Raw genomic sequence first — 13,140 nt, 5'->3', positions numbered from 1 at the left:
AGGATTGAACCCAGAGCCTCACGCATGCTAGGCAAGCGCTTTGCCACTGAGCTACAGCCCCAGCCCTGGAGCTGATTTTTATATGGCACAGATTTGCCTGGGGTGAAATGGAAGGAAGGGGCAGTTAGTTAATCCAAACATTTAAAAGAAACTTGAACTTTTGAGAGTTTTGCCATGGAGTACATTTAGACTTGCAGGCTGAAACCCTTGGAAATAGTAATAGTATAAAGTCAATATTATTTTATATTCTTGCTATATAATTGATGATTCTGATGCAAAAGAAAATCAGACACAAAGAAACCGCGTGACTCATGTCACCCTTATTTTTGGAACAGGAATAAAATTCAAGTTTCAGGATAGAACTCAGAGGCCCTAAGTCTGATCTATAGACCATTCTTGTTACAAGTGCATCACCCTCACTCTCTGATATACCATAGTCTCACCTTGTCCACAGCACCCCAGAGGATGCCTGGAACTATAGATGGACCAAACCCTATATATGCTATGATTTAATATGCTATGATTCAATTTATAATTTATAAATTAGGCAGAGTAAGACACTAACAATAACTAATTATAAAATAAGAACAATTCTAACAATATACTGATACTATGACAGTCAGTCTGATAACTCAGGCAACTGCTAGAGGACAATAGACAGGTAACATAAAGTAGATATGCTAGACAAAGGGATGATTCACATCCCAGGTGGGATGGAGCAGGATGGTGTAAGATTTCATCACACTACTCACAATAGCACACCATTTAAAACCTATGAATTGTTTATTTCTGGAATTTTCCACTTAATAATTTCATGCCCATGGTTGATCACAGATCACTGAAACCTCTGAAAGTGAAACTATAGATAATTCCAATTATTGTACATATTATAGGAAGAGACATATGAATAATATGCTGTAAGATCTTACAGCCCCTTCTTGGAAGCAGAAACATAAATCAGTAATTATATCCAGAAAGACAAATAGTTTAACAGAGATGTGGGGGGTGGAGGGCAGCACTGATGCTAAAATGAGTAGTACCTGAGACAGGGTGTTTGTCAGTACAGCCATACAGGTTTCAAAGAACAGGTAGCATCTGAATTTTGTAAAGTGTGCAGGTTTGCCTTTCTAGAAATAGGGCACATTGAGGATTCCCTGACAGGTCAAAAAGGAAGAGGCCAGGCTGTGTTGCTACATGCCCTGTCAGGAAATGTAGAATGAGTAGGGAAGGTTTTTCTGCTCGACAGTCATGAAGATCCATGCGATATATGAACCACTGGCAGACACATGTCCCTTAGATAGGGACAAGAAGCTGCAGGTAGAAGCACCAATTCTGGCACAGTTTGAGAGATAGCAATGATAGAATAGGCTCCAGCAGTATTCAAGAGGTGATATCTATAGAGCCTGTGTCTGCTTAAATGTGGAGCCTGAGACAGGGACAACTGAGGACCATTCCCTGTCTAACAAGTGTCTTGCAAGGACCAATGTTACCCAGAATTAGGATAGCCAAAAGGAGAGTAGGTTGGATGTAGAGGAGAGTGTCTCAGTGTGTTCAGATTGCTATAACAAAATACCTTAGGCCAGGAAACTTATAAACAATAGAAGGTATTTCTCACAGGTCTAGAAACTGGAAAGTCTAAGACCAAGGCACTGAGAGTTTCAGTGTTTGGTGAGGGATCGTGTGCTTCACAGCACTGCCTGCTTGCTGCATCCTCACATGGCAGGAGGAGAAGGTGACTCTCTGGGGCCTCTTTTTTAAGGGCACTAATTCCATCCACCTTCTAATACCATCACTTTGATTATTAGGTATAAACATATAAATTGTGTGGGTGGGGTGCAAATAATGATCATGGCAGAAAGGAAAAGTAAATATTCATTCTTTTTTGGCAATGAGACATATTTTCTGTGAAATAATAAGAAATGCCTAGCCGCATGTTAAAAATTTGAGATTTTAATCTTGGAAGTTAGGAACTGAAAATAGAGATGCCAAATTATCTGAGTGCATGTGGAAGATGTTTAAAACAGGTTCTGTTTTTGTGTGTGAATTATAAGGTGGAGTGATTTGTCTGGAGCTTGGGGTCAGTGGGAGACGCAGAGTTCTCAGTAGAGCCACACTGCCCGAGTACTACGCAGCTCCATGGAGTGCCATTCACAAAGATTTGAGTATGTGACATGGAAAAATGTTGGCATAGCTGCTGTAATCTATAGGATAGGAAATTAGTTCTGTATTTCCAACCATTTATTTCAATATGGCCTCTGTTTTGATATCATGAAATATAGTCATGTCAATCAGGGGTTGGCAAAGTATGACTTGCAAGCCAAATCTGACCCCCTAACAGTTTTTATAAATAAAGTTTTATTGGAACACAGCCATGGTCATTTATCCATGGCTGCCTTTGTGCTACAAAGGAGTTGAGAAGTTGCCATACAAACATATGACCTGCAAAGCCTTAGGTACTTACTCTCTGGCCCTTTACCCAGAGTAGGCCAACTCTTGATCATAGACATGTTTTTTTTTTTTTCTTTTTCTTAAGAAACATGCCTCATTGCTTCTGAGCTTTAACTAATACCTAGTAATTATGTCTGTCTACTCACAGGGGAGGGTGCTAGTTGCTACAATAGTAGACAATTAGAAATAATTACAGTGTTGAGGAATGATTTTATTAAAAATATTGGAATTCATTATATGAGAAAAATTATAATTCTCAATTATTATTTACTATTGAAAATCTAGATCCCTTCTATAGATGTTTCATCTGTACATATATATATATATAAAAAATAGAATTTATTTCAATTCACTTAAGTAGACTCTGTCCCCAAACCCCCGATGTTTTTTCAGACTCTTCCCAGAGCCCTCGTTTATCATCATCATTTAGTGCTGCATACTGGTAGCACACAAGCTCCTTGTCCATTAGAGACTGAGTGCTTCGCTCCAGTCCAGCCCAGGGCTTGTCCCTGGGGTCTCCCAACAGAGCTTCAGAAGTGACCCCATCTGGCAGCAGGGCCTGGAGAAGTGAATCACAGTGTGTCCATGAACAAAAGAGCACAGTCTGGCTACTGAAAGTACTGGAGTAGAAAAGAGAAGAAATGTGCACTGTAGGGTTAAAAATGGCCAACGGGGCTTTTCTCAGAGTTGTGCCTTGGGGTCATTTTTCTTTTCCCCCACTCTCTGCTTTGGTGACTATCTGATGAACTTGCGTGGTGTGAGAGAGCAGATCCGAAGGCAAGGGTGATTTGTCTGTCTGCCCTAGGGGAGGTGGACTGTAAAGAGATCGGAGACTGTGTCCCAGGAACAGGAGCCACATCCACAGACCTTTGCCTCCCTGCCCTGGAGTACCTCCGCCGCTGCTCTCAGGTACGGTACAGGGAGAAATTGTTGAGGCCCACACTCAGCTCCAGTCCCTTAAACCTGCCTCATGGGTGTTCCCAAAATACAAGCAGATAATCTTTTACTGAAACCCAGGAGAGACACTGTCTTCTGTGTGAGAGGATGGGAGCTTAGACTTGGAGTATGTATTTGTGTTCCTACCCTTCCAAGAAAAACAAAAGATATACTGGGACACTCAATGAGATCCTCAGATCTCCGAAACTTCTCACCTCCACTCAGACATCATAATCTACCATAATCTCTGCTTGCATCAGAAAGGGTCACAGGACCATGAGAGGTCATCCTGGTAGTACTAAAAACTTGACCATGGAAAACACACACACACACACACACACACACACACGAGGGATATGTTCAGTTAAGATCTCAGGAAGAGATCCAGTAAGACAATGCTTATCCAAGTGAACAACGACCTTCATTGTACATTATCCTTGTCTTTGACAAGCAGGACAATGTTCCCTTCTCAAAACATTTCCTCCTCAGGCTCAGAGACAGCCCTCTCTCTGTGGTTTCTTTCCTGTTTTCTCAGGTTGTATGCCAGACCTCTCTGGGGTCCACCTGCCCGTCTGTCTGTGATACCACTAGTCCCATGAGTTGGAGAGGAGAGATGCTTCTGATTTCTTCCCCCAGCTGCCTTCCCCAGGCCCCATATGCTGTCCCCCGCCCCCAGCCTCCTTCCACCCCAGGTCCTTCCCTCTCACTCAGGGCTCCAGCCACATTTCCCTGGTTTCTGGAACTAGGTGGACCCAGCAGGTATGATTCTAATTCATCCTGGGGGACTGTGCTCCAGCAGCAGGGGAGAATAAGGAGCCCAGCCACCTGCTCTTCAGCCCTGCTTCTAAGACTTCACCTCTCCCCCGCTGCCCTCAGACACCTCCATTTCTCCTCTGCTCCTGCCCCTCTCTTTCCTGACAGGTTGGGTCAGGGAGGGGGAAGCCAGAGGCTTGTATTTCATCTTCCTACAGACTCTTCTCAGGGATCCCCCACAGGCAAATTCTTGACATGTTCATGGTTCCTTTAGTAGGGTTATAAAACTCTTGTAATCAAGATACTGAAAAATTATCCACTAATTTTTATTAGCATGGCTACTGAGCTATTTCATCATCTTCATGGGATAAATGTCCCTTGTAAGCTCCCTTATAAATCATCACAAACTAACTTCAAAACATTTCCTGTGTCCCCTTTGTCACTGCTGTATACTTTTATTGTTCTTTTACTCCCAGAGTACAGATTTTTTCAATATCTAATTATAGCACTTGGAATTTTTCTTTTCATTGTTCAGTTACTGGCCAAAATCTACAAAATGCCCTTGAAGCCAATATTCCTTAGCGGGCGGCTTGCTAGTTTGCCTCGAAGACTTCAGGAGCAGTCAGCAAGCAGTGAGGATGGAATCGAGTCGGTCCTGTCTGATTTTGATGATGACACTGGTAAGTTGATTGATTGGACTAAACCAGATTATTTGCTATGTGCATAGTCCCAGAAGTTTAAGTCATATGTTAAGTAGCTTACAGTTATAAAAGTAGTCCTCCTTTTTTATTTTTTTATATCAAAATAAGTTTGTCTAAAGTTCGTATGGTCTTTTCAAAAACTTTACAATCAGTGCTTCCAAACCTTGATCTTGAGGATGCAGCTTTGCAGATTCCACTAAATTTAGTTTCAAACTCCAAATTCTCTTGAATTGAGCAAATTGGAAAGAAGTTGCACTAGTGCATTTCGTACTTAAATTGGCTAGTAATTGTCTTTAATAGCTTTTTGGAAACACAATCATTATATAATTACTTCCTGCAGGACTATTTGGTTAGAGACTGGGGAAATTAAGTCATTACTGAAGAGGGAAGCTATTTTGTGACTGGTGAAGCTGAAGGCTCAGGAAAAGAATAGTTTCAAAAGAATCTGTTTTAAATTAGGTCCCACGTACTCTCCTGTGAATCAGAGTTCAAGCTAGTAACTTGGAATAATTTTCAGGTAGGTTAACTCATGTTCACACCAACTGTCTTCTGTCTCAGAAGACCCTTCCTGTTCCACTTTAAGAAATGGAAGGTATAGGACTGGAGTTGTAGCTCAGCGGTAGAGCACTCACCTAGCACATATGAGGTGCTGGGTTCAATCCTCAGCACCACATAAAAATAAATAAATAAAATAAACACATAAAAAATAAAACCTAATTATTTTTTTAAAAATGGCAATTATACCTGAAATAAACCTATTTGGTGTGATAGATTGTTTCAAGACCTTGCAAAAGAACTTTTGGGGGGAGGTTTTTCACTTGCTTTCATTTCACTGTCACAAATTTACGGAGGTAACAGGAAGATTTATAGTTTTAGATAGGGATTATCACACAGTAAAACCTCACTAGTTCAGATTGGTTGAGAGGAAGCACTAAATGAAAAATAAATATCAAATATAGAGAACAAATACTGAATATTCACTAGATGTTACTTAATGTAGTTTTTATTTTAATGATTAGATAAGAATAATTTTTACTTAGCATTTGAAATCTCCAATCCATATAATTATATGCAGAAGCTAATGTTATTAATCTATAATACAGTCTTTAAAACAATCATAAATGTTGATGTATTACCATGAACATTCTTCTTCACATTTGTGCAAATAATTAATCCACTTTTTTCAAGGAGGCCCATTTTCTTATGGATAAAGCTCAGCCAAGAACCTATCTAAAGTTGGTTCCACATTATCAATTCTAGGATCTTAAAGTTATGTATGACACACAGATCAAAGAATAAAGTTAAAAGCTGCAAGTCAGTTTTAAAACTGCACAATTCACAGCATTGATAGATCCTTAGGTACTATTTCTCTGGAACATAATTACTCCCCCACCTGGAAAATTCAAACATATGCAAAACTAGACAGAGGACAGAGCATACTAAAATATAGAGATAATATACAAAACTGGACATAATGGTATCACTCTCTTTCAACTACTATCAATTTATGACCAATCTCAGGTGATGTCTATTTTCCTTTTCTTTCCCTCTGTTTTAATTTAAGGCAAAACCCAAATCATTTTAGTATTTCATCTGGAAATATTTCAGTAGGTGTGCTTTAAATATAATATAGGAGACAGAGATATTTTCTGTTATTCCCCCCTGAGTTCTTATATGGGCTCTTTGGCTGGAACTAGGAATCCAACTAATTTAAGATCGATTAATCAAAGAAAGCATAAAAATTTTATTAATTTTACATGAGCATGTAGATCTTCACAAAAGTAAAGTTCAAAGTATAATGCTTTTATAGTTTTTAAACAAAACATAATAAATTTGTGAAAGAATAACAATATAAATGGAACTCTGGGCTAAGGTAGTAAATTCTAGGGATGTTCCTAAGAGATGCATTGGGGAGAGAGGGTAGAAGATATGAATTATTTCAATAGTTTGTTCATTCAGGTTCATTATGTATCAGTTACCAGTCAATGGTGATCAAAGCTGTTAACCAGCCTTGGCATGGGAAGGTCATCCCTCTAAAAGAATCTCTATCTTGTTGCATGTAGGAAAAGATAGGCCAGATGGCCCTTTCTAAAATTATGGTTTTTCAAGTGATTTGAGCTAGAAATAACCAATATACCATGTCAGCACATTTTGAGATGGTATGTCCTTCAATAACAGGCATTAATTACCACAATGTCATTATCATATCTGAACATAAACAATGGTGGATTAGAGGTTGCCTGGGCTGCAATGAGGAGCTACTGCTAGATGGTTACAGGGTTCTGTGTGAGGTGATGAAATAGTTGTAGTGCACAACATTGTGCATCTAATTAATGCCACTCAACTGTACCTATAAAAATGACTAACTTGCTATTTTTTGTTGTATGTATTTGCCACAATAAAATCATTTCGCCAGGTGTGGTGGTGCACACCTGTAATCCCAGAGACCCGGGAGTCTGAGGCAATAGGATCATGTGTTCAAAGCCAGCCTCAGCAACACTGTAAAACACAAAATAGGGCTGGGTATTTGGCTCAGTGGCCAAGTGCCCCTTAATTCAATTCCCAGTACCCCCCCAAAAAAAATCATTTTTCAAAAAAGACTAAGATGATTAAACTAAAAAGAAAAATTCATTTTTTTGCTAATATTAGCTCCCAAGAAATCCAACAATCATTTCAATATAGAATTTACAGACCATATCACTCTTTTTTCACAATTTTTATTGATGCGTTGTATTGTACATTGCTCATGCATAATACATACTGTACATTCATGCATGTGCACAATGTAATGGTATAATTTGGACACTTTCACTCCCCAGCACTTTCCTCTTCCCTCTGTCCCTTGACCTTCTGACTTATTTTACAACATCAATTTTCCTGTAAATGACAATTTCATTTTTCTTTATGGCTGAATAAAACTTCATTTTATAAGTTATATATATATAGAGGGGGGGAATATTTTTTTCTTTATCCATCCATCCAGTATTCATTATTTGGTTCAATATTTGGGTGTTGTGAATTGTGCTGCTATAAATATGGATATGCATGTATCACTGAAGTGTGATAACTTTAATTCTTTAGGATAAATACTGAGGAGTTGTATGTAACATATGGTGGTTCCTGTCTAGGCTTTTGAGGAGCCTCCATATTGATATCCATAGTGGTTGTTCTAATTTACAATCTCACTAACAGTGTAAAAGAGTTCCTTCTTCTCCATATCCTTCCTTTCCAGCATTTATTATTGTTTGTATTCTTGATGACTGCCATTCTGACTGGTGTACAATGAAATCTCAGTGTAGTTTTAATTGGCATTTCCCTAATTGCTAATGATGTTGACCATTTTTTCATGTATTTATTGCTGGCCATTTGTATTCTTTTGAGAAGTGTCTGTTTAATTAATTTGCCCATTTATTAATAGGGTTGATTTTTTGGTGTAAAGTTTGAGTTCTTTATAAATTAGAGGTATTAATCTTCAAAAGAATAGCTCGAAAGGATTTTCTACCATTTTGTGGGTTCTCTGTTCACATTCCCGTTTCCTTTGCTGTGTAGAAGCTTTTTAATTTAATGCCATCCAATTTATTAACTCTTATTATTTCCTGAGCTTTAGGGGTTCTATTGAGAAAGTTGTTGCCTGTGACTATAAGTTGGGGTGTTGAACCTACATTTTCTTCTAGGAGTTGCATAGTTTCTGGTCTAATTCCAAGGCCTTTGATCTATTTTGAGTTGATCTGTGCAGGATGAGAGATAAGGATCTAGTCGCATTCTTCTACATATGGGTAGCCAGTTTTCCCAATACCATTTGTTAAAAGAGGCTATCTTTTCTCCAATGTATGTTTTTTGGCACTTTTGTCAAGGATCAGACGACTGTAGATGTGTGAGTTTGTGTCTTCAATTCTGTACCATTGATTTATGTCTGTTTTTATGCCAGTACCATGCAGTTTTTGTTACTTTATCTCTGTAGTATAATTTGAAACGAGGTATTATGATGCTTCCAGTATTACTTTTTGGCTTAAAATTGCTTTTTGCTATTCTTGGCAGTTTATTCTTCCAAATAAATTTTAGAACTATTTTTACTAGTTATGTGAAGAATGTTATTGGTATTTTAATGGGGATTGCACTGAATCTGTATATTGTTTTTGATAGGCAGAATTAATATCATTAAAATGGCCATACTATCTGTGAACATGGGAGGTCTTTCTATCTTCTGAAGTCTTCTTCAGGGTTCTACAGTTTTCATTTTGGAGGTCTTTCACCTCCTTGATTAGATTTATTCCTAGGTATTTTTTTATGAATAGGATAGTTTACCTGATTTCTTTCTCAGTAGCTTCATTGTTATTATATAGGAAAACTATTGACTTTTATATGTTGATTCAGGGACCTGCTACTTTGCCAAATTTGTTTATTGGCTCTAACAGTCTTGGTGGAATTTTTTAGATATAGATATAGGATCATATTATCTGCAACCAGTGATAATTTGACTTCTTTTCTATTTTTATCCTTTTTATTTCCTTCTCTTGCCTAATTGCTCTGGCTAGAATTTCTAGCATTATTAAATAGGAGTGGTAAGAATGGTTATCCTTTTCTCCCAGATTTTAAAGGAAATGCCATTAGTTTTTCTCCATTTACTATAAGGTTGGCTTTGAGTTTTTCATATATAGCCTCTATGATGTTGAGATAGGTTCCTTTTATCCCTAGTTTATTCAGTGGTTTTTATCATGAGTGCTGAAATTTTGTTAAAGGCCTTCTCTACAACTATTTAGTGATTTTTGTCCTTGGTACTATTTGTATAATAAATTATTAATTTGTATTAAACCATCCTTGCATCTTTGGAATAAAACCAACTTGGTTGTGGCATACAATCTTAATAAAAATAAATCGTGTTCAACATACTTTTTTGCATCTAAGTTCATCAGGGATATTGGTCTGTAGTTTTCTTTCCTTGATGTGTCCTTATTTGGTAGGAGTGTGATACTGGGTTCATAGAATGCATTTGGAAGTGTTCCATCCCTTTCTATTTCATGGAATAATTTGAGGAGTATTGGTATCAGTTTTACTTTAAAGATTTGGTAGAATTCAGTTGAGAATACATCCAGTCCTATGCTTTTCTTTGTTGGAAAGCTTTTAATTATTGCTTGTATCTCATTACAAGTTAGTGGTCTATTTAGGTTTTCTATGTCCTCTTGATTCAGTTTTGGCAGATAATATTTATCTAGACATATACTCTAATAAATTGGGAAACCTAGCAGATATAAGTTTTCAAAATATTCCCTAATGGATTTCTGTGGTGATGTCTCCTTTCTCATCTCTAATTTTATTAATTTGTTCTTTTTCTTTTGATTAGTTTGGAAAAGGGCTATATCACCTTTTTATTAAAGGTCAATTTAGTAGAATTTGAGTTCTCCCTTTGCTTTGTCAGAACATGTAAATAATAATCTGTCCCTATATATGTAGGCAGTGAGCACTAACACCCCCAGGTAGTGTTCCACATCTGATATGCTTGACTGCTTAGATAAATTTTTAATCAGATCTTGCAATGATTCTTCATGATATTTAATTGGATTGCACAGAGATATGCTTTTTTGGTCTCCAGGTCTAATAGAAGTTTGGATTATCCTGTTAGAGCAGCTCACAGCAGCTGTGTCCAACTGTCCACGTCAGCACCAACCACCAACCTTGGATTTACTCTTTGAGCTGTTGAGAGATGTTACCAAAACACCTGGTAAATATGTCTATATCTGATTTTGGGGGGAGGGATGTTATATGGCTTTTTTTTTTTTTAGGATGGTTTTTCTGGATGTTTACCCATTTTCACTGTTTCCTACACTTAATGCAAAGCTTCACTCATAATAATAGGTGTTCAGTAGATATTTATTGAATGGCTATGATGCATTAATGTGTAAGATATAATACTGAGGACATATGTTCATACTTTTTCCTTCCAGTCCATTTATAAAGGTCACATAGTGGTCACTTAGGTGTGTTGGAGTCCCACATTAATTGGGCCTAAGCTGTTGTATCCATGGTTCTGTGATCCCAGTCTTCTTCCTTGGACAGATCATTCAGTGCATTCTTTGGGCCCAGGGTCACCAGGAGGGCTCACCAGGTCTACTGCTTGCATCCACAAACCACTCACAAATATATGCAGTAGTCAGACAGCCACATCTTATTTGTATAAAGGTCATATGTCATTAGATTTGGAAAAAAGACATTTAATACATAGTGCAGTCCTCTGCCTGTATAAAAAGACAAATTTCTAAGGTCCCTATCCCCTTATACAGGCAGAGGACTGCACTATGCATTAAATGTCTTTTTCCAAATATAGTTTTTTTTTCCAAAACAAGTTCAAAGAAACTTGTTATAGGAATTTTGGTTTTTAGTAAGAGTCAGAACTCTAAATGAAACCACTAATTAGTGAGAAGAGACCTATAGTCACCATTTTGAGTACTTGATAATTGATACTATTTAGAATTCATAGCAATTTTTAAACTGAAATTTTTTCAGAAAAAAAAACCTCATGTCAAAAAGCTAAAAGCCTTCCAAAGAAAAAGCAAGTGTCTTATAGAACTAATTATATGATACTCTTTCTAAATCTGTCTCACTGCTAAGTACCATTTTCTATTTTAACATTAATTGCCATTAAATGTATATGAAAGCATTTAACTCAATAAATCTCCTAGGACTCTCTCATCTAAGGAAATAAACAGTAATGAAGACAAAATTGTAATGAGTGCTAAAACATTTGAATACCAAAAAACTTAGGAACACCCTAAATGGAAAACTGTTTATATTCTTTACCATAATTAACTATCTGTAGGCATTTAATATCCACAAATAATATTTAATGACATAACTGTTTATAAGTCATTATGTTAATTTATATCTATGGAGTATAATTACTACAATATAAAATTTTAGGCATTTATAAAAATACATATGCATTAAAAACCTAATAGAAATATATGAAATGTTATATCTCAGGGTTTTTTCCTTCTTTTTATTATCATAATTTTCATATAAAAAAGGTATCTTGCTTTTAAAATGAGAATTTTAGTAATCTATTATTTCTATAAGGAAGCACAAAAATTGTATTTATAGCATTACCTATAAAAGCAAAATGTTAGAAACATCTTAAATGTCCATCAGTAAAGGAATGAAAAAGTAAACTATTTATATATATACACAATGGGAATACTATGTGGCTCTAAAAATAAGAAATATATCAATTTGCATATCAAATATGAAGATCAAGGTTTACATTTTTCTCCTTTATGTAAAAATATCTTCCAAAACTTCAAAGCAGCATGGTGGTTAACACCTGTAGTTCCAGCTACTTGGGAGGCTAAAGCAGGAGGATGGCTTGAGCCCAGAAATTCAGGGACACCTATAAAAAGAAATAATATTTCTTTATATTCTACATAAAAAATGCATATATATTTTAAGGTGTTTTCTTACATGCATCTACGTATTTACATCTAGGGACTAGGATTTGATTAAATATTTTAGCATCATTGATATTTGAAATTTTTATAAGAGTTTATTCATATGTTACTTATACAACTACAGTCATGCAGAAATAAAAAGAAAAATTACATTGACTAAGGAATACTAATGGCAATTTTTTTTATTGTTGGTCGTTCAAAACATTACATAGTTCTTAATACATCATATTTCACAGTTTGATTCAAGTGGGTTATGAACTCCCAATTTTACCCCGTATACAGATTGCTGTATCACATCAGTTACCCTTCCATTGATTTACATATTGCCTTTCTAGTGTCTGATGTATTCTGCTGTCTGTCCTATTCTCTACTATCCCCCCTCCCCTCCCCACCCCCTCTACTGTAAATCATTTCTTCCACTTGTATTATCTTGTCTTACCCTTCCTTTCCTCTTATATGTAATTTTGTATAACCCTGAGGATCACCTTCCATTTCCATGCGATTTCCCTTCTCACTCCCTTTCCCTCCCACCTCTCATCCCTGTTTAATGTTAATCTGCAATTCTTCTCCCCTGTACCTTCTCAGATAATGGAGAGATCTTTCAAATTTCTGATCCTGACCTTTCTTTTTCAGGACCAGGGTTTGGAATCTATGCAGTTGTTCACCTTCTTCTTCCCGTGATGTCCCTATGGCTCCGGCGTAGCCATAAAGACCATTCCTACTGGGACGTGGCCTCTGCAAACTTCAAGCACGCCATTGGTCTGTCCTGCGAACTGGTGGTGGAGCACATTCAAAGCTTTCTACACTCAGGTAGTAATGGCACCACAACAGGTCATTTTGGGCATTGCTTTAGCAGGCAGCAT

At 36.9% G+C, this 13,140-nt stretch overlaps 1 protein-coding gene across 1 annotated transcript in view; it reads left to right on the top strand.

The window, feature by feature from the left end:
- The window catches only part of Arfgef3 (ARFGEF family member 3), a 152,557-nt gene that overhangs the window by 126,567 nt on the left and 12,850 nt on the right, over positions 1 to 13,140 (top strand). The window contains exons 25-28 of the mRNA XM_026391876.2: positions 3,254 to 3,357; positions 4,673 to 4,817; positions 10,429 to 10,557; positions 12,911 to 13,087. Coding sequence (XP_026247661.2) covers positions 3,254 to 3,357; positions 4,673 to 4,817; positions 10,429 to 10,557; positions 12,911 to 13,087 — 555 coding nt within the window. The remainder of the gene's footprint in view (positions 1 to 3,253; positions 3,358 to 4,672; positions 4,818 to 10,428; positions 10,558 to 12,910; positions 13,088 to 13,140) is intronic.

Source organism: Urocitellus parryii, chromosome 8 (assembly GCF_045843805.1).
Source record: "Urocitellus parryii isolate mUroPar1 chromosome 8, mUroPar1.hap1, whole genome shotgun sequence".
Classification (NCBI taxonomy): Eukaryota; Metazoa; Chordata; class Mammalia; order Rodentia; family Sciuridae; genus Urocitellus; species Urocitellus parryii.
Note: the sequence above shows the minus strand (reverse complement) of the source record. Positions and strands in the feature narration are given on the sequence as shown.